Source organism: Hippichthys cyanospilos, chromosome 16 (genome assembly GCF_059441005.1).
Source record: "Hippichthys cyanospilos isolate Australia breed blue-spotted pipefish chromosome 16, RoL_Hcya_1.0, whole genome shotgun sequence".
Classification (NCBI taxonomy): domain Eukaryota; kingdom Metazoa; phylum Chordata; class Actinopteri; order Syngnathiformes; family Syngnathidae; genus Hippichthys; species Hippichthys cyanospilos.
Window position 1 is genome coordinate 2,370,821 of NC_142384.1, and position 22,239 is coordinate 2,393,059.

Consider the following 22,239-nt stretch of genomic DNA (forward strand, 5'->3'; position numbering starts at 1 on the left):
CGAAGAATAGAAACAGTCCTCAAAACTGAAAAAAAAATAAAAAACACCGAACACAGGTCCGACGGGTGGTGGTAAAAAAGAAGAAGAAAAATATCATTCGTCTCTCCAGCTAAGGCTAAAACAGCGACAGCAGCAAAACGCCCCCGGAACCGGAAGTCAATTTAAAATCCTTTCAAAGAGTGTGTATGCCAAAATAATCTCCATTATTATTTTGGCCATAATCGTGCAGCCCTGTCAATGCTGCACAATCGGAATCCTGGCACAGTTCAACAGCTGTTAAAAAGCCACTTCACACTTGGCTGCGAACTGCTCCAGCTAGAGTTCACGGTCTGAAGAAACCAACAGCACCAAATCGTCTGCAAATAGCAGAGATGCAATGCTGAGACTCCCAAACCGAACTCCCTCAACACATTTCTGTCCATAAAAGTAATGAACAGAATCGGTGATAAAGGGCAGCCTTGGCGGAGTCATACCCCCACTGGAAACAGATTCGACTTACTGCCGGCAATGCGGACCAAACTCTGACATCGGTGGTACAGGGACCAAGCAACCTGTATCAGGGTGTTCGTACCCCCATACTCCCGAAGCACCCCCCACAGAACTCCCCAAGGGACACGGTCGAACACCTTCTCCGAGGCCACAAAACACATGTAGACTGAATGGGTGAACTCACATGCACCCTTGAGGGTGTAGTGCTGGTTCCTTGTTCTCCGGCCGGGACTAAAACCTCATTGCTCCTCCTGAATCCGAGGTTTAACTTCCAGATGGACCCTCCTCTCCAGCACCCCTGAATAGACTTTACCGAGGAAGCTGAGGCTGAGGAGTGTGATCCCTCTGTAAGTTGGAACACACACCCCTTCTTAAAGGTGAGAGATCAGGCTATGCATGGTCCATCGACCCTTAATGACTAATATAATAAATGGATTTAGGTTTCCCTCGCCCGGACGCGGGTCACCGGGCCCCCCCTCTGTAGCCAGGCCTGGAGGTGGGGCTCGCTGGCAAGCACCTGGTGTCTGAGCCCGCACCCATGAGGCTCGGCCGAAGAGGTTACATCGGTCCCCCTTCTGTCAGGTTTACTTAGTAGATATTTGTAAAAACTAATGGCTCACAAAGAAAGAGAGAAGGCATATTTCAGCTCATGCATGAGGAGAACAATTAAGGACCACAAAGGCTGCAGTTCAGCCGCGCTCTTAGGCCCTTCCCTCTCGTCTGCTTCCTTTATTATCTTAGAGCTCCCTAAGTTACATGACGGTTCAGGCCCTAAAGGGCAAAAGTGCACAGAGGGGTGTGTGTGGCCAGAACCTAAAAGTATGAAATGCACGTTTGTTTTGACATGTGTGACTGTGTTTGGAAAGATAAATGCATGTGAGTGTGGCACAATATAATATGCAGCAACTATCTCCGTAAATCAAACAGGTCAACAACTGCTAACATTTCCTAGAACACAACTTCTTCTTCCAGAGGGCTCCTTGAGTGGCTCTGGGCATTGGACGTATTGCTGTTTCCCAACAGTGCTGTTGATGACTGCCCTCTGAAATGACCTCAACAATCACTACTAACACAACATAAGAGATATGAGATGTATGTGTAAATAAACTGCAACACATTCTAAATAGGGAACAAATGTATAATCGCATGTACTGTATGAGTCAACAAACACAAATTAACAGTAAGAAATTGTTATTGATGGAAGAGTAACATTTGTTTAACATTCATGAATAATACATTTATTGGAACGTGATTAATACCTTATTTGTATGATTGATAATTGATTAGCATATTTATCCAACACATTCCCATGGGCTTACCATCTGTGGGAGGGGCCACAGGGGTGGGATGCAGTGTGAGCTGGGCGGCAGCCCAGCTACAGAAGCACGATTTCAATATTGACCAAAATAATCGCCATTATTATTTTGGCCATAATCGTGCAGCCCTGTGCTGTTAATGCTGCACAATCGCAATCCTGGCATAGTTCAACAGCTGTTAAAAAAAGGAAGTAAATGCTGCACATGCAGGTTATCGAAAGTTCCCCCTCTGCCATTCTACAAGCTAGGTGAGGGCTCTTGCTTGGCTCCGTTTTTGTATTGAAAGCTCAGCTGGCTGTGTTGGATAGCTCTGTGTGACCGCAAACCAGCCACCATGATTAATTTCTCCCCCGTGTGAGATGTTGAACGTTCCCAAAGCTGATTAGCTGTCGCGATGCGGAGCGAAATTAAGATATCTTGTGTCGCGATCACTTTCGCATTGCTCCAGATGCACCCAAATTGTTGCGTGTTGGCCAGTCACACCTTGTGGTGCAAACTGCATTGACTGCAACACAAAATTGTCCACCTTTTTGCCTTGTTCGCATTTGCCGTGAACGCAGCATAATGCACACCGAACACGAAAATGCGCGTTGCTATGCTCATTCGTGGGGCTTTCTGTCGCTGTTGTACTTTTTGTCCACTTTTTTGTCACGAGGAGAGAGGAGTGGAGCGAACTTGCTGTGCACTTTACGGTAGACCCGGAAAGAAGAGCATTGCTGAGAGCTTTCACTTTTTTGGGATGTGGCAGGGCCAATATTTTCACCGACAGCACCTTTATTCTTCTTTTTTTTTTTACACTGTGTGTCCCTCGCTTTACGGCAATACTTGTCTGCCCAAAAAAAAAAAGTTTCAATGTCTCAATCAAGTTGCCAATACTGTGCTAAATACTGAGTTGACAATGCTGCACTATCGTTAACTTAGCACAGTAACTACCGTTCAACAGCTGTTAAAAAAGGAAGCAAACGCTGCACAAACCAGTTGTCCCAAGTTCTCGCTTCTGCCTTTCTACAAGCCACGTGAGTGCTCTTGCTTGGCTCCGTTTTGTATTGAACGTTCAGCTGGCCATGTTGGATAGCTCCTGGTGACCGCAAAGCAGCCGCCATGATTCATTCATGCCCCCTGCTTGAGACGTTGAATGTTCCCGAAGTTTATTGGCTGTTGCGACGCGAAACGCGCAAAAAGTTAAAAAAAATTAACTTCACGCGAAATTTCGCTTTGCGTGACGTTGCATGGCCATTGCTGTCGCTCCATTCTCATCCATCGTGACGCCTGACATGCCATCGCGCCCAGTTGCGCAAACTCCATTGACTACAGTACAAAACTCTCCACTTTTTCACCTCGTTCGCGTTAGGTGTGCACGCAGCATTAGACTTCATTCACATCAGCCCCTCTGATTCCCTTTAAATCAACGAGAGGCGCACTAGTCCTTGACCTTGCAAATGAAGACACTAATTTGTTGCTATCTTGTGGTAGTGTCAATAAGTTCAACACGTAGGTTTAAGAACCTGATTGTTTGTATCTGTGCACAGACATGGTTGCCTGAGGTCTCTTAGCTCTTCTTTTTGCATGCGGGGTTCGGCCAATTTTTTTTTTTTTCAAAATTGGGTACTCTAGAATGGTTTTAAGACAGCTCCTTAAGCCCAAGGTGACAGGTTACCAGCAACTGCACCTTCTGCCTTAGGTTAGTATTTTCCTCAGAGGCTGCAGTTTTTAAAAAAATAAAAAAGGGGATAAAAGTGGCAAAATAGGAAAAAAATTACATGACAAGGCTTACATCTTTTGTAGGAATGTTGCGAAAGAAAAAGTCAAAAATTCAGAAAAAATGTTCTGACGCTTTCTGAACTGGATTCCGTGAGGTACGTTTAAATCTTGTGTGATAATAAACATGAAGTTTTTGTGCAGCTGTAGAAATAAGTTGACTGAGGCTTGCAGACTGAATGAAAAACTTGTCACAAATAACAGTGAGATGTCATGTAGAAAACAGTGCACATTATTTCTCCATCTATGATGTTTTTGATTTCAGTTTTCTTTTTAACTTCTCTGAAGTGGTTGGGTGCTGCATTCCTGGTTTTATAAGGTACTATTCGGTATAATTTTAGACAGGCTTTACAAATCCCAGCTTTGGAAATGTGTGGAGCTGTGGCTGTGTTCAGCCATTTCACCTGTTTAAAAAGACTTTAATAAGACTCCTGATTAAAAAAAAAACTGAGCTGGTCAATGTAGACTAGTTTCTTCCTTCCTTCTCAGATTTTTATCACCCAAGTTATGACAATAACTACAAATGACTGACCAAAAAAAAAAAAACAACAACAAAATAGAATGAGAATGCAACAGATTGGAAGAAGTAAGCTTAGTAAAAAAAGAAAAGGAGAAAGCAATAGTTGCAGGAACTCCGGCTGGAGCACACAAGGAGAATGAAAACTTTTCTGCTTCCATTTTATTTTTACTCTGCGTCTTGCACACTCTGTCATTGACTGACCACACATGACTGTGGTCGCACGCACAATGTGTTTCTATTATTTAGTCGCCAGTCAACAATTTATAGCTATAATTATAGACTGTCAAGAGACAGTATGATTTTTCAAGCCGTGGTTTATACACGCGCGTGCACACACACAGCCACATTCCTACATGTGCATGCAAATGTGTGTGTGTTGTGGGAACATAATGACGAGGCCTTACCAATTGGCATAAATGTTTTCATTTAGTGTTCAAATTGTTGTGTGGTTCTTTTGATAAAAATTGTGTTTCCATTTTATGAGGTTGAAATGTACAAATGCCACATTGTCAGAATGCCCCAATACAAAAGAAACTGTCATAATCACTCTAAACTATTACAAGAAGAATATATTGGGTTTTTGACAGGAGCTATAATAGACTCAGACGTTTTTCCTACTGATCAAAGATACAGTATATTATTCCGTAATCTTGATATACCGTTAATGTTAGTCATTAGTAATAATCAGTGGCGGGCCGTGCATTTCACACTTAGGCCTTCAGTGATTGTACCTCTCATGCGCATACATACGCATGACTGGGCTATGCCGGCTATTTTTCAGACTATTTAAATATCAATAAACCCGCATCAGCAATTAAAATGTATCATTCTACGTGCCAAAACTTAGAATAAGTAATAATAATTTCAAATTATTATCACTAAGTTTTACAAAGTCCACGAAGAGCAGGCAAACTTTAACAAGATTGCACGCTAGATTACAAATGGCAATTTAATATAAGTGTCACGTCTGGGCATGGTGAGTTGGGAGGAGGAAGGAAGGGGACCCAAAGAATGCAGGAAAACTGAGAAATATGTGGTTCCCAAAAAGAAGTTTTAACAAGGAAATGAGGCAGGACCAAACCGGGAGCAAAACTGGACAAAGTATCACCAGACAGGTGGACGAAAACAATAAACGAGAACGCAGACAATGAAAGCAGACGCAAGTAGAACAGAAACATGAACAAAACCCCACAACAAAAGCCAACCAAACATGACAATTGAATATGAATGACATCAAATGACAAAAACATATTAACTCACCCAAAACGCCTGTCCCCAAGTAATTTCAGTACAAAATCTTTTCTTCTTTTTTTCCTCAGAAAGACTTTCATGACTTGCTTGTAGAGTTTGTCTCCGGTTTTCATTTACAATATTGAATCTTTTTGTATTGACGTGGACGCCAATGCTGAAAGTTGTGTCGGTCCAATTCCCGTTTTGCTCTTCAGCCATTGTGGGTTTGAAAAAAAAAAGCGTCTGCGGGTCTGGCGTCGATGAAAGCTAACGCTAACATTAGCTGGTTGAGCAATATGTTTTTTTCTTTATTTAACTACTTCCACTGTTGAAGCATGGTGGATCAATATAGCATCGCCTTCCTGCAATGAGCGTCCACTTACGTTACGTTCTACGTGAGGTTTCCTGAAGGCGTTTTTATGGGTCGATTGGCTATTGCAGCTGTCAAAACAAAAATATGGGCCCGTACACAGTATGTCATTGCACACTGCACAGAAGCCTTCAACTGTTCAAGCGAATGCCCAATGCCTTCAGGCAGGCAGACATGAAGTCTGCCATCAAGTCGTCCTGGCGACACACGTTAGCTGAATTCTAATTGGCTAAAAACTCTACACTAAAACTGCAGCACTTTGGAGGGGTGGGTATAATCTGACACGAAAAGAACAGAATATGGAGAATAATTTTATATGTATTAAAAATAAAGCAATAAACCAATCAATATATATATATATATATATATATATATATATATATATATATATATATATATATATATATATATATATATATATATATATATATATATATATATATACACGGCCCACCACTGGTAACAATTCTGGTAACTTTTATTATGAAGTGGTGATGTGTTACCCTATGAGACAGGGAGCAAGACAGACAAGGGGGCCAGTCACATAGCACAATTTTTCACTAAACAGAGACCATGAAAAAGAAAAAAAGTGGTTTTAGCCTAAAATGCAAAAATCACATTGACACGCTCTTCTTCAACACTGAAGAAGAGCATCTCATCTTTAAAAACGGAGAGAGAGACATGATTATGCTTGAAATGCACTGTAAATGTCAGAACACAGGGCTGTTCTCTGTCCTGTTCTATATTAATTTCCAGAAAATGGGGCTTTTCTATGACAAACAATTTAGGATTTTTTTCTAGTGAAGATAAAAAATGCATACTATGGCACTGGTATTTTTTTCTTTGAAAAAAAGCTTCAAGATTTTTACCAGTACAAGTTAAAATTGATTGTCTCACTATACAAATGCAACAAATAAAATGATGTATGGTATTTTGTAGAAACAGAAGTCTGGAGTGGCAGAGAGGTATGTTAGATAAGTGCAGGACATGTACAAGGACAGGAAGACAGTGGTGACATGTGCTGTAGATGTGACAGAAGAGTTCAAGGTGGAGGTGGGACTGCATCACGGATCAGCTCACGAACCCCTTCTTGTTTGCCTTGGTGATGGACAGACTGACAGATGAGGTTAGACAGGAATATCCATCGGCTATGATGTTCACAGATGACATTGCAATCTGTAGTGAGAGTAGGCAACAGGTGGAGGAGAAGCTGAAGGAGCTTGGCGATGGAAAAGAAATCAATGAAGGTTAGTCGTATCAAGACGGAGTATATGTGTGTGAATGAAGGGGACCCAGGTGGAAGAGTGAAGATACAGGCAGAAGAGATAAAGAAGGTGGATCATTTTAAGTACAGTGTTTGGGGTCAACTGTCCACAGCAATGGAGAGTGTGAAAAAGAAGTGAAGCATGTGCAGGCAGGCTGGAACGGGTCGAGCAAGGTGTCAGATGTGATGTTTGATATAAGAGAGTTTCAGCTAAAATGAAAGGAAAGGTGTTCAAGAATGTGGTTAGTCCAGCAATGTTGTTTGGTCTGGAGACAGTGCCATTGAGGAAAAGACAAAAGGCAGAGCTGGAGGTAGTAGAGATGAAGATGCTGAGGTTCTCTTTGGGAGTTACCAAGATGGATACGGTCAGGAATGACTACATCAGAGGGGGGCGGCACATGTTGCAGTTTTGGGAGATAAAGTCAGAGAGGCCAGACTGAGATGGTTCAGACATGTCCAGAGAGGAGATAGTGAAAATATAGGTAGAAGCTTTGTCTTTGGTCTAGGGGAAGACCAAATAGTAGATGATTTATAGATGTAGTGAAAGAAGACATGAAAGATGTTGGAGAGAAGAGGATGCAGGAGACAGGCTTAGATGGAGGCAGTTGATTTGCTGTGATAATGGTATCATGTACGAAAAACCACATAGCTTTGTCGTAGGAATATTTCACTTAATGCTAACGTCATTTCTCATTTATCTTAACTGCTTGTCCTTACAAAGGTCACCAGCATGTTGGAGTTCATCCCAGCCATTTTCTGGCAGCAAGCGGGGTAAACCCTTAAGTAGGTGCCAACCAATCACTGGGCACACAAAGGCACACAACCATTTGCAAGCACAGCTAAGGACGATTTACAGTGTAGATGTCAAACTCCAGTCCTGTAGGGTCGGTCTCCTGCATGTTTTTGATCTTTCTCTCGCAAACACACCTAATTCAAATGATTAGGATCGTTTTCAAGCTACTGCAGAGCTTGCTGATGAACTAATCATTATAATCTCGTGTTTTAGGGATATGTCCTGGAGATTAAATGACTACATAACATTTTAGAATGACAGAAAGAATCCAATAGTATAGGTAGTATAGATAGTATTGGACAATCCCAGAGGCTGCACTATTGGTATTGGATATGTTAGCAGGCCAGCCCTACTCTATAGTACTGCTACAGATTTACTAAAAAAATATATTTACTAAGAAATAGTTGTCTCTTCCAAGAGGGTGTGGACAGACCTAACCTCATTGCTGTTTTCCTTCAGATACAGTATAATTGGTGTCATGTCCACAGTCCCTTTAATTTTCTGTTCATGCGGTTGGAAAGTGGTGATATTGCAGTGAAAACAGATGGATCGTTCGACATACTGGAAAAAAAAGATTTTTTTCCAGAAGAGGCCAAAATAGTGCGGCAAATCTTCAGCAAAACGTGGTCATATGAATGCTTGGAAATGGAAAAGTTGATTTGATTTAACTAGTTCTCCAAGGTGAAATGAAAACAGACCAAGGCTTTGGGCAGTCATAGGCTTGATTGTACTAACAGCTCTTAATGTTGACTGACCCAGGGGTGGGCAACTCCAGCCCTTGAGGGCCGGTGTCCTGCATGTTTTCCAGTTTTCTCTCCCTAACACACCTGATTTAAACCATTAGCTCATCAACAAGCTCTGCTGGAGCTTGAGAATAATCCTAATCATTTGATTCAGGTGTGTTTGAGAGAGAAAACAGGAAAACATGCAGGACACCAGCCCCCGACGCCTGGAGTTGCCCTTCCCTGGACTACCCTGATGAATGCCAACAAATATACTTGTTTATTAGGTAGCATGAAGAAAGGTTTATTACCATTCATTTGCATAAACCATCTATATAGTTGCAATTCCTAGTGTATTTAAAACCTTATAGTGATCATTTGATTATTTTCCTTTTCCAACATTACTAAAATGATGTGATTCAGAATTACCACTAGATTTTGAACAATCCAGTCCAAGTCGCTGGTTGAGTTGTGATTTATTTTTCTTTCAAAATAACTTTTCCATTAGAAATAGTTTTAATTCAATTCATCTTTTCAAGTCATCAATCATAATGTGCCGAGGAACATAACAGGAATTTGATGGATGTGGATGCACAGTGATGGAATAAAATATAGGATTCTGTTCATTCAAGGTTGAGCATTTTAGCTTAAAAAACAACAACATGTAAATACTTGTTTACATTTATTTTGCCCCCTCAGGATGTGCAGGTGAAGAGGAGGAGTTAGGGCCACCTCCCTCAGTAGATGAGGCAGCTGATGCGCTGATGACCAGGCTGGGCTTTTTACTAGGAGAAAAGATCATAAATGAAGAACCTGGGTCACCTCACCATGGCCAAGTCGATGGCCAGGTAATCACACACACACAGATGCACGTACAGTATTTCAGCAAAGCTGTTTCCCAGAGAACTTGACTTGAGCAGAGTCACTGCTAATTCACTCATCTGCACTTCTGTGTGGCCAGCGTGCATCCACATCCCACTTGGTGATGCCGTTTGAATGTGAGTGTGGTTGTTTTGCCATGTGACTTGTGATTGAATGGCAACAAGTTCAATGACTAGTCAGCTTCGATAGAAACCACTTTCCCATAAGTATCTCCAGTAACATTAGGTTCCACAAAAATGATGCCTAGATAACGCTATTTCTTAATCTCTTTGTGCCACAGAGGATTTCGCCTTCCTCCAGCTTGGATAGCAGCAATCCCTCCCCCTCATCCACACTACAGCCTCCTGCTGGCGAGGAGGGTAACAATAACAACAAACCCACAATCCATGCCTCTTTCACCTCCCCTACATCAACATTGGAGAGCAGAGATAGTGGGATCATAGGTATGGATGAGACCAGAGTTTATTTTAAGGTTGTTCTGGTCATGTATAAATCCCTTAATAGCCATGGCCCACTCTATGTATTTCTTAATTCTCTGTAGCAGTGGTTCTCAAATGAGGGTACTGGTACCCCTGGGGGTATTTGAAGAAACTCCATGTTTAAATAAAACAAATAAACAAACATCCAAAAAGTAAACATTTCAGGAAAATATAAGTTCATAAAACAAATTTTATGTTCAGTTGGTTTTTCAAGTTTGTTATTTTTAAAAGCCAGATTCTCCCCCATTGTAGAATGGTTCCACTCAGCTTGTCACGTGCCATCTCTCATTACCTGTTAAGTTAATGATTTAGTTTTGTGAACAGATCTCTACTATAGTCCCAAAATATGACTCTTTATGTTTAATATTTTGCTTTGAACAAAAAATTATTGAGAATAATTTCTTTTGGAACAGGTCTGAGACTGTATGTTGCTTATTTTTTGTGGACAAATATTTATTATGAAGTTAATGATTTTTTTTTTAACAGATCTCTACTGTAATCCCAAAAGATGACACTTTATGTTATATATTTATCTTATATGTTATATATTTTGACAAATATTTATTCATCATGATTTCTTTTTGAGAACAGGTCTGACATTTTATATTGATTATTTTTGTGTACAACTATTTATTAATAATTAAGCTATTTCTTTTTGATAACAGGTCTCTTCTATGATCCAAAAGAGGACACTTGAGGTTGATTATTTTTTTGTGGCCCAATATGAATGAAGCTTGAAGAGTTCTAAAGTTTAATAAATCAAACACTGATGGCATGATTTAGGACTCAAACTCCAGTCCTCGAGGGCCGCAATCCTTCATGTTTTCGATGCTTCTGTGATTATTGCACCTGATTCAAATTATTAGCTCATCGGCAAGCGCTACAAGAGCTTGTAAATTATCCTGATCATTTGAATCAGGTGTATTTAGGAGAGCGGCATCAAAAACATGCAGGTTTGCGGCCCTCGAGGACGTGAGTTTGAGACCTATGGAATTTTAGGACTTTTCTTTTTCTAACCCAAAAATGCTTTGCTTTCGTTAAGGGGTACTTGACTGAAAACATATTTCACAGGGGGTGCAATCACTTGAAAAGAGGTTGAGAACCACTGCTCTATAGAAACAATGAAGACTAAGAAGCTGTTGTTTTTTTTCTTACAGTTTCGATGGAGAGTTTTGTGGTGCGTAAAGCAGAAGTGCTATACAAATGAATATATAGAAATGAAAGATTGAATGATTGATTGATTGATAGATTGATTGCAGATGTAGTTTAGTCTCATTTTTAATTACATGCAAAAACATCTTCCAGCTACATTGACCAGCTATTCAGCTGAATCAGCAACAGAGCTTGACGACAACGCCAAGCACCTCAGCGATGGTTACCTAGGCAGCAGTCTCAAACTCTGGAAGCAGGGGGGACGGCCGGTCGTGGCGTCCGCTTCCTCTTCCTGCATGATTGCTACAGGAAGCTCCAACGCCAACTTATGCTGCAAGGCGGATGACAACATGGCTTCCAGCTACAGCCTGAACAAACTCCACCCAGAGTGGGAACAAGATTTGACTCACTTGTCTGGATCCACCCACTCCATCCCGCTATACCTTATGCCTCGCCCCAATTCAGTTGCTGGTAAGATGAATGGCAACTTCCTATTAGGAAGGAACTCTTATCTCTATCACAAAACAAGAAAGAGCTTGCATAGATTTCATGGCAAAATATCTATACTATTTTAGGCTTTCTACAAACCTGACCTCAGGTTACCTACAGTGTGAGTTCTTTTCTAAATTCACATTAGAATGCAAATATGACTTGGTTTCTGTAATTAACACAGCTGATAGCTGAATTTGTGGGAGCAGTGTCCCTATTCTGGAAAAATGTTTTGCCATCAAACACTAATGATGCAGAGATATTTGGAGTCAAAGGTGAAATCTGTTTTCATCCTCAATTTTCTGTCACCTCAACATCTGTTTTTCCAATCGTAGATGAATACTCAGCCAATTATGTAACAATGTATATTGGTGTCAGAGTTACAAATGTGTAGGAAGATCAGTTTTGAAATCTACAGGAAAGCAGAAATTTACCTCAAACATTTTAGAAATGAAAATCAACATGGAAAAAAAAACCCTTCTGGAAATACATGCGTTTTATTAGCAATACTTGTTGCTTTACAAACACGTCAAATGTGTATTAAGACCCTAATATTAATCTTTATGATAATGATAATTTTTTGGACCACCTGCATGCTGGGGAGCTGCTAGTTCAGAGCCATCAATTCAAAATCAAACAGGGTGACATGGTTTTATCTCATCCTCCCTTCCTCTTGCTTCAGGGTCACACTGACTCATGAACACTTGAACAAGCGCTTGGGAAAGGAAGGAAGTAACATGTATGACGTCGAACACGCACACACACACAGGATATGAAGCGAAGTTAGCACTAACATTCTCTGTAGTGTAGGTTGTGATTGGATTGACCGTTTTCACACATTTTGGTGAGTTTTGTCTTCATGGAGACGACAAATCGGTCTTTAATGCATTTTGAAAAGAAGATAACTTTTTCTCTCACTGAACTCAAATCAGGTGTAGTTTGGTCTGCGCTTTCTGATAACCTTGTTTGCAGGGCTTTGGATCCGGTTGCAATGCCTTGTACACCTGTTCTTGTTTGTCTACATAGAACGCATTGAAGAAGTGAACCAGTTAACTTGTATCTTAGTTACGTTTTAGTCATGTATTATCATTTGTGATCAAATAGATGATAAAAATAGAGTAGCTCCATAAATAATAATAAAAAACATTAATACTGATCATGGATATTAAAGCTTAGTACTTTTAGCATATTGTACAATGATTAAGTCTATTGTGTATCAAAAGTACTTAAAGGAATTAAAGAAGATCAAGACATACTGCTGTTATTTGTACTGTGAAGGCTGCACATGTTTTTCCCACATAGAAACTGGAAATGTTAGCCTAGTTTAAAGACAACTGTGTTACATTAGTTTGTCTTTCTTCAGCCACTAGTTCTGCTCAAATTGAAGATCTTGCCTACCTGGATGAACAGCAAAGGCTCAGCCCTTCCAGGGCTTCTCTCAGAATGCCCAGACAGAATTCTGGAAGTCGAAGTCAACAGGAAAAACGAGGTAACAACGGAAAACACATTTGAACAATTTTACAAGTAGCCCAATAACTGTAAACAAAGTATGTTTCGTTTATTTTTTTTTTATTTTTTCCCTCTGCAGTTCAGTTGACTTCATACCTTAGCCTGAAGACCCTCCATTTTGAAATTCCTGGACTGTTGTCTAATTGGAGGTTTACGGGAAGGGAGTGGCTTTTTCAGGAAGTCGACACCTGTCTCTCCAGCGATGATCCTTTAATCAATCGAGGGGTGGTGATTGTAGGAAACATGGGTTTCGGCAAAACGGCCATCATTGCCCGGCTGGTGGCACTGAGTTGTCATGGGAACCGGATGTGGCCAACAGCTGCTAGGATCCAGACACTGCCCAAACGTAAGCAGAAGCACTATTTAATCCCTTGAAGAAATTTTGACAGAACTTGGGTTTATATATGTTTTTGCTGTGTGATATCAAGGAAAAGCATACAAAAAACACTGGGAGGCTAAAATATTGCGTAAATTGTAAAAACATGTCGACTTTCAATATGCCGTCCTGCCATCCCTTCTAAATGCTTGCAAACAGGAGGTTGAGAGGTATACGCTGCAGATGTCAAACTTAGCCCATGGGGCAACTGTAACTGCCATTACTGCTCATTTACTGCCATTAAAAATTGGAAATACTGTACAGTATTGTCAATTCTGAAAATATTGAAAACCTGATGTTTTATCATGCATTCCCCCCGATGTTTGCATTAATCCTTTCAAACAGGGTGAAATAGAATTTTTTCTGTTGACACTCCAAAACCACCAGGGGGCGCTAGCGGACAACTTATGTCAATTATTGACATTTGCAAGCCTTTCAATGACTTCTTTGCGTGGCTTAGTTACATAATTGAGTGGCCTGACTCCCACAATGCAAAATTCTTGCTATGCATTGTGGGAGTTGTAATTGACATAACTGTATCGCTTCGATCCAAAACTAAATGTTGCAGGAAAGTTTTTATTATGCTGCAAGGAAGCGTTTTTGTCATGCAATGTATAACAATATATCTGCATATTCCAGTCTACGAAATCTTTTTTTTTTTTTTATTTCTCACAAAGAAAATTCTTCAAAACCAGGTGTGAATGTGAATGATTTACTACTGACGTTAATTGTCACATTTTGGCCACCTCAGCATTTCTACAGTAAAACGTTGTAGCTAATAAATGAAACGTTGCTGTTTACTCGGCCGGCTCGATGCTAACTTTTTCCTCCTCAGCTCCTGAACCAAAACAAAAATAAATAATGTGAATAAGGGCAGTGTGTATTTTCTCTTGCACAGGCGATGCGGGGAATTGCAAATTGTTTCTTGTCTCGCTCCTGCCCTTATATGTGAACTCGGGTGGGGCTGGTGTAAGAGCACAGAGTAAGCAAGGAATGTTTTAAAAATGCATCATTGAATGAAAATAATAATCTGGATTGTTTAAAGGAAGGAATTAACTATGGAACATGGTTAAAAGCTCCAAAAAGTTGATGTTACGGCCCATTTAAAATAAACTAGTATACCACTGAATCTCAATACAATGAAAATTTCATTTTGTTCTAATCTAATTAGAATTAATCATGTTCCAAGATTGTAAAGTTCTATTTTGCCCCTCCAGTGCAAGACGAAAATGCATACCATCAAAAACGTCATGTATATGACACCGGGGACATATATAAGTCAGCTTCACCCTGTAGTCTGTCTCTCAAAACCTTCTCGCGCGTTTGTTTGCATGTCATATGCGTACTGCGCTTTTTGCGGCTTATTTATTTCCTTTTGTCGCTTGTAGCCGTTGACTGTGTCAGTCAGGATTGCGGTTTACTCTCCGCCCTCCGGTGGCTGCAACGCCTGTGTTGGTTTATCCTCGTTTAGTTTGCACAACATTTGCTGTGGCTTTGCTTCACAGGATGAGTCGCGTTGTTCTGTGAGCTATCGCTTTCGTTTTTTTTTTTTCTTTTGTGATTTTCACCGATTCTGTGTTGTTGTTTACTACTTCGGCGTTAATACTTGGTTGCACATGCCTTTCATGGTGTTCACGGCCTGACGTGTGCGTGCTCGCCATAAAGTTGTGCTTTGTTTTTGCCTGGCTGTGAAGTTTCCGCGGCTGTTTGTTTTGCCTACTCACCCACCAGCTTTTGGTCTCGTGGCTACATCTGTCATTTGTCCTCACCCCATTCCCGCGTCGCTTGCGCTCTGCACATGATTTCGGCTGGTTGCTATTGTCCATCTTCCACTGTACCGGCTGTGTTACGCACCCATTGCGGTTTTTGTGGCGTGTTCCTCTCACCGATCGGCGGCTCCTCGCCTCCTCTCGGCCCCGTGTCTCTTGCCTGTCTTCGGGTCGCAGCGGTTGCGTCCCGCACCGGCTTTTGCCTTGACAGCTTTAGTTGCGCTTTTCTCGGTCGTATGGAGGGCTCAGTCCTGTGCTCCAGTTGTGGCTGTCACGTTATGCTGGCGGACTCACGAGGGCGGCCGCTGTTTATGTTGCTGTGACTCGGCGCACATTGACACGGCTTCTTTGCCGCAGGTAAGTGTGGCCGTGGATCATGTGACCAGTTCGTTGGAGTCCAACAAGTCTGTTCGTGGCTCTTCCTGTTGAGTTGGCAGTCTCCCTTTCGCCCGTTCGCAGACGAGGCATGAAACGCCGCTTTGCCAATCTAGCTCCGCCTGCTTTCTCCTCTAAGCGAGGTTACGCTTCCGGCCAGCAGTGGGCCTTTGGGTTAGAGGATGAGGTTGCCTTTTTGCGCTCCCAATTGGAAGGGATGTCTGCACTGTTACAGGAGCGTCTCCAGCCGAGTGCCTTGGCTTCCGGTGAGCCGTCCTCTTTTCAAGGCGCTTTTGCACCGGACCTTTAGGATGCTGATGCCATTGTTCTGTCTGCTTCAGAGTCTGAGTTCGATTCTAGGGACTCCACTTTTGGCTCCCGTCCCTCTGAGAGGGGCCCGGCGCTCAACGTATTGGGTGATGCAGATTCACTTGTTCCCTTTTGTGCTGCTTTGCGGGAGCTTCAGGTGGACGTTCCTTGTTCCCAGTCTCCTTTGAGAAATCCCTTCTTTGAGAAAGCCCATCTGCTGCCTTCATTGTCCCACAGTGTGGCCATGATTTAGATCTCTTGCAGTCCTGTTGGGCCGTTACGAGTGCTTTTGCCTGCCTAACTTCTTAGGGGAGTACAATAGTGGCATTGCAGGATGGTGCTAACATTGGGTTAGATCGCATGCCTGTTGTTGAGGAGGATGTTGCTTCCTTGCTCTTGTCACCAGACAAGCTCGCTCGGCGAATGCGGCGTTGCCCTAACATACAATGTCGCATGGTGGATGACCTCGTTACAAGGGCCTACAATGCTTGTGCGCGATCGGCTCGCATTGACAACTCTGTCTTGCACCCATCGTTCTCTGCCATGGCTGTGGCGCGGAAAGGAGATACTGAGCCGGTTTTCTTGTTTGGTGAGGCATGTCTAGATGCTTTTGCCCTTATGACAAGGGACCACGGGCGGGCGATGTCCTACTTGGTGCGTTCGCACCACCTTCTGTGGTTGTCTCAGTCCTCCTTGACTGAGCACTCCAAACGTACTCTGCAGGACTTTTGGAGACACTGGAACGGTCGCTCAGGGTCCGTGAGGCCTGTTTGCATCTCTCCGACCGTGACAGAGCTTCGGCCATTTCTGGTCTTTTTCAGTTTCCCACCTCTGTGCCTCGTTATCGCCTCGTTACCTCACCAGGGGGTTTTATTCCCCTTACTTTCTTGTCCCAAAGAAGACATGTGGCTTACGCCAAATTTTGGACTTGAGAGGGCTCAATCGTTACCTCAAGAGGTTGCCATGCTAACAACGTCCGATGTATTGCGGTCAGTCAGCCTCGGCAAATGGTTTACGTCAGTCGATTTGACAGACGCTTTCTTTCATGTCCCCATTGCGCCTCATCACACACGTTTCCTGCACTTTGCTTACAAGGGCACCCAACAGCAGTTCCTGGTGCTTCCGTTCGGCCTCTCACTCTCACCAAGGGTGTTCACTCGCTTCGTGAAGGCGGCTCTTGCTCCCCTACAGGAGAGGGGCATGAAAGTTCTTCCATACCTGGACGACTGGGTGAGCTGCGCGCAGTCTTGTGCTCAGGTGGTCAGGGATACTACCGTGCGGCTCCATCACGTGTCTTGGTTGGGATCAGGGTGAACTTGGCAAAGTCATATATGGTTCCTTCACAAAAGACCACCTTTGTTGGGGTGTCACTGGACTCTGTGGTCATGCTTGCTCAACCTTCATTTCAACGACTGGACAACGTTTTGCGTGCCTGGGGGGTTTTCACCTAAACTGGCGCCTCCTTCTCGAAATTTTTTTACGCCTGCTGGGCAAGTTGACTTCTCTCAGCTCGATGGTTCTTCTGGGGCTTCTACACCTTTGTCCCCTACAGATGTGGTTGAATGCCTTCCACTTGGATGCCAAGAGACATCGCCACAGATGTCTACTGGTGTCTTTTCGCTGTCTTCTCACATTGGCCCCATGGTGCCGGCGTGCTTTTGTGGCCGCGGGCATTAGGCTCGGATTGGTGCCGTCTCACCGGGAAGAGGTATCCTCGGATGCCAGTCTCTCCGGCTGGGGTGCCGTTTGGCAGCACAGGTTCGATCAGGGACATTGGTCGGCGGCGGCGGACACCACAGGCCTCATCAGTGTCTTAGAACCTCGGGCTGTGCATCTGGCGCTCATCCACTTTCTGCCATTTCCTGCCAGTTTTCCACACCAATCATCAGGGGGGTACTAGGTCCATCAGGTTGCTGTTGGTCGCTCGAGCCCTTCTCCAATGGGCCGCCGCCCATCTAGCCAATCTGCAGGCAGCCTACCTTTCGGGTGTCCTGAATCAGGTAGCGGACTCCACGGCGTCTCCACCCGGAGATTGTGCTAGCTATATGGGTTTGTTTCGGTCAGGCAGAGGTTGACCTCCTTGCCATGAATGAGTCAACTCACTGTCTCCTTTGGCTCTCCCCGATGGAGGTCAGCAGTCCACTGGGGCAGGATGGCCTGGTACATCCTTGGCCGTTTTGTCTCCTATATGCCTTCCCTCTCCTTCCCCTGATCTGAATGGTGCTCCGAAGGGTCCTTCAGGAGGGCCACACACTGTTGCTGGTGGCCTCCTTTTGGCCGGCCTGGATGTGGTTCCCTCTGCTGCACAGCCTGTGTTTTGCCAAACCTTGGCATCTTCCAGCCCAGTCCGATCTATTATCCCAGCAAAAGGGGCGAGTGTGGCATCCCCACTCTCATCGGCTTTGCCTGTGTGTTTGGCCTCTGTGGGGCTTGACCCATTGCTGAGCTACTGCTCTGAGTCAGTCAGGCGCACTATTGTCAACGCCAGGGCTCCTTCCCCGCGGTTGTTGTACAGTTTAAGAACAGGTGGAAGTTGTTTGTTTGTGGTGCACGACGCTTGTCATGGACCCAGTGGCTTGCCCTGTTCCTGTTGTCTTGGAATTTCTGCAGTCCCTCCCGGATAAGGGTCGATCACCTTCCAAGGTTAAGGTTTATGTCGCTGCCATTACGGCCGCCACGCGGCAGTTGATGGTGATTCATTAGGGCGCCACCTGCTTGTTTCTTCGTTCATGAAAGGGGCCCAGCAACTCTGACCCTACAGTGTGCCACGCACCCCTGCCTAGGACCTGCACGTGGTGCTTGACTCCTTTTGAACCCCTGTGTGTGGTGCTTCTCAAGTGGGTTTCTCTGAAGACTGCGTTTTTGCTCGTCATTGTCTCGGCCAAACGAGTTGGGGAATTGCATGCCCTGTCTTCAGCTTTTCCTGCATCATGTGGCACCCTGGTGGAGGCGCGGTCACTCTGTGGCTGAATGCCGCTTTCATTCCGAAGATACGCTCCTCTTCCTATGTCAACAAACCTTTGTGCATCGCTCGTTTTGTGGCTCCGCCTGGGGACGCTGGGACAGACTACAGACTACCAGGTGGCACTGCCTTATATATGTCCCCGGGGTCATATACATTAGTGGTCCCTAACCGCCGGTCCGCGGACCGGTACCAGTCCGTGGATCAACTGGTACCGGGCCGCGTGGGCTGCACCCGAAATAATGTATTGGAGATTATTTAGTTTAACAGTTCATACGTTTGTGCTTGATCTTTTATTATTTTATTTTTTTGGGCGCCGCCTCTGGCCGCTGTTGATATTACACACAGTGAGAAGGATGATGTGATTTTTAGAGCAGATGTAAGACAATGTAAGACGTGGCCTGATCCATGGTGATTGAAAGGTTGGGGACCACTGATATACATGATGTTTTTGATGGTATGCATTCTTGTTTTGCGCTTGCACGAAGGCTTATTCCGTGCTTTTAGCACCGCCTCTCGCTGTCATCCGAGGCTCATAGCACCGCTGTTACATAAGTAACTGTTATTCATTGTAACAATACACAGACATTTTTTATATGTTCACTTCACATAACACAAGCACATTTTCAGAACAGCACCTATTAAACCGCATCAATGACAAATACAGTTCATTCTTTCATTTTCCAAATTGCACAACCATGACAATTAACTTCGGTAGTTAAACTGGTTAAACATCCATCCATCCATTTTCTAGAGCCGTTTTCCTCACGAGGGTCGCAGGCTTGCTGGTGCCGATCCCAGCTGGCTTTGGGCAGTAGGCAGAGGATACCCTTGGGTCCTTTTAACTGTGAGGTTGACGTGCTATTCACTGCACCACTGAGCCCCACCGGTTAAACAGTAGCTTAGAATTATCAATAAATTCATAGTTGTATTAATGTGCACAATAAACATGTGCTGGTGTCCATGAAACTGTTGGGGATGGGATACAGTTGAGGGAAGTTATTAAATGTTCAGGCTATCTGCTGTAGACATCTTAGACGAGAAGCAGCTTGGCATGGATTTTAGACTAAAGACCCCCAATGTGTTATTCCATCCGCAAATACAACCTCATGTTCCAGACTGCTGAGTCATCATGCAGAACAAACAGAATCAGTCAGCTTTGTAACCGACAACAAGACGCAGTGCCAAGCCATTTGCCCGAAAGGCCCATGAAATAGTGGAAAATAAAACACCAAAGCAGTGAGATATACTTATTGTCAAATGGCAGCCATGGTTGCGGGGATGTTTTTTCATGCGTACATATGAAGTCTCCTTCCATTTTAGACGCAGAAACTTTCCCCCATGATTCATTGGGGAGAGGAGGACCTGATGAAGGAGGAGGGAGTAGCTGTCCAGGGACTCCAGAGATCAAGAGGAAACAGCAGGAGGCGATGCTGAGGCTTGCAGGACAGGTAGCCACCCTGCATAATGGAATATAAATATGTATCATAAAAAGAAAAACAACTTGAGGAACGTCATGGTTCTGCTGACACAAAAATATACCAATGTATTCCTAAGACTAATTTACTCCTTTACTTTGGCCAACTAGACTGTGTTTAATTTTAGTTAACAATTGTTTAACAGCAGCTCAACTATTGCTGTGCAAACACTTTTTTAAAAACAAACTGCAACAGTTACGGAACACTGACTTTTAAACCTCCGTGCTCTATTATGGACATTTTCCAGCAATGATTTCCTAACTGCCTTTGAGACCGCAGACACTTCAAATGAGAGCGGCTGTCAACCATGACGTTCAAGTCAAGACTCCCTTTTTTATAGCATCATACTCCTGAATGTTTAATTTGACATGTGGCCCGAGACCTATTCAATAACATTGCAGGGTGTGATTTATGACCCTGAAAGCCAATTTGGAATGATACATATCTTTTGTCAAGCTTTGGGCAAGCACTAACAGCATCTGCAGAATGTCTTTTATACGAAAAACCCATCTCCTCCCCCCAAAAATGCACTCTTTAAGATAAACTGTATTAACACTACTGTTCGTATTTCTCTCTCGACCTCACTTATAAGTGGACCCCCCCCCCCCCCCCCCTTTTTTTTTTACTTCAATTTGGGTGAATTTTACAATAACGCAATTGCTGTATAAGTCTACCCCTGACTTTAGTGGTTACAGAGATCATGGGGGGGACAGAAACGAGACAAGTGCGAAAACATGCATGGCAGGTGAATTGGACATACTAAATTGTCCTTAGGTGTGATTGGGTGCGTGAATGAATGGTTGTTCGTCTCTGTGTGCCCTGCGACTGGCGGGCAACCGGTTCAGGGTGTCCCCCACCTAATGCCCGAAGTCAGCTGAGATAGGCTCCAGCAAGCCTGCGACCCCTGGGGCAATAAGCGGCTATAGAAAATGGATGAATGGATGGAAAATGACAGAATCCACATTGTACTATTAATTGATACACATAATAGTTGAATGATTGATCATTTTTAAAAATATTGTTATTTTATAGTAATTAAGTGCCCATATTTCGTTAAGGGGTTAGTTTGATGTTTAATTTGATGTGTTCAATCAGAAATAATTCATTTACCAGTATATGTTTATTGGTGAGAAAAAACAGTGTTGCGCACTAAAGGTGTCATGACTGGACATTGTGGCGTAAGGAGGTGTGGGATGTGGGAAAGGTGGAACCAAAAAATGCTGGCTGAGAGGGATGAGACTCAATAAATTTCTGGTTTAATACAAAAACATAAGCTTGGAGAACAGGAACCAAAAAATGCAAAGTACAACCTAAATGCTAGTCACAAACTCAACTTACGGGGGGCTACAAGGAACGGGAGGCAACACGGGAATGATGCGTGTCCGGGAAGCATGACAGCAAGACAGCGAGGGAAGACATACAATGACCCGACAAGAACTGAATGCCAACTGGGCACTTAAATAGACTACACACAACGAGAAGACACGACACAGCTGGGGAGAGACAAAATGCAGGGGAAGTTGATTGGATGACAACGAGGGCAGGTATACAGTCAGGTGGAAACCAATCATACTAACAAGGCTCGACGCAAGGGAAACCAAATGAGCAGGACAAGAACTAAAAAGATACCCACAGCTTGAGAAAACCAAAATTCCCCAAAACAGAAAACCCAACCCGAAATCACAACAGATACATGACAAAAGGTTTGTTTCAATTTGATTTACATTTTTTTAATTTAGTATGGTAAATGTTTGTTTGTTTTTTTTAACAAATGCTGTGTTATATATTTTGCTTAAAAGTAAAAAGTTTTCATAATTTCCAAAAATGGTAATTTACCCCCCAAATTTTAAAAATATATATTTCGTGAGCTGTAATTTCAGTACTGTGATAGTTTTGCTCAAGGTTATCATACTGTCAGAATCTGATGTCATCCCATGCCTAGTAGACGCTAATGCTGAAACTAATGTTGCAACAATAAAATGATTCCAAGTTTCAAT

The 22,239-nt window shown here is 43.2% G+C and overlaps 1 protein-coding gene and 1 long non-coding RNA gene across 5 annotated transcripts in view; one reads left to right on the top strand and one right to left on the bottom strand.

Annotated features, from left to right (window-relative positions):
• LOC148410154 (protein TANC2-like) overlaps nucleotides 1-22,239 on the top strand; it is a 97,586-nt gene that overhangs the window by 50,327 nt on the left and 25,020 nt on the right. Inside the window, exons 4-9 of one of the 3 annotated variants that reach the window (XM_088436687.1) lie at nucleotides 9,162-9,310; nucleotides 9,625-9,787; nucleotides 11,129-11,446; nucleotides 12,828-12,953; nucleotides 13,053-13,319; nucleotides 20,088-20,215. In XM_088436687.1, coding sequence (XP_088292813.1) covers nucleotides 9,162-9,310; nucleotides 9,625-9,787; nucleotides 11,129-11,446; nucleotides 12,828-12,953; nucleotides 13,053-13,319; nucleotides 20,088-20,215 — 1,151 coding nt within the window. Of the gene's footprint in view, nucleotides 1-9,161; nucleotides 9,311-9,624; nucleotides 9,788-11,128; nucleotides 11,447-12,239; nucleotides 12,309-12,827; nucleotides 12,954-13,052; nucleotides 13,320-16,255; nucleotides 18,884-20,087; nucleotides 20,216-22,239 lie in introns of those variants that run through there. The other 2 variants (XM_088436688.1, XM_088436690.1) reach the window with 2 other exon arrangements.
• LOC148410155 (uncharacterized) lies at nucleotides 11,072-15,562 on the bottom strand. Of its 2 annotated transcripts, XR_015868160.1 has the most exons (4): nucleotides 15,074-15,562; nucleotides 13,070-13,309; nucleotides 12,863-12,923; nucleotides 11,072-11,352 (listed from the first exon to the last, which is right to left on the bottom strand). It is a non-coding gene; the product is annotated as an uncharacterized LOC148410155 (long non-coding RNA). The 2 variants fall into 2 exon arrangements; XR_015868159.1 differs by having other exon boundaries at nucleotides 12,863-13,309.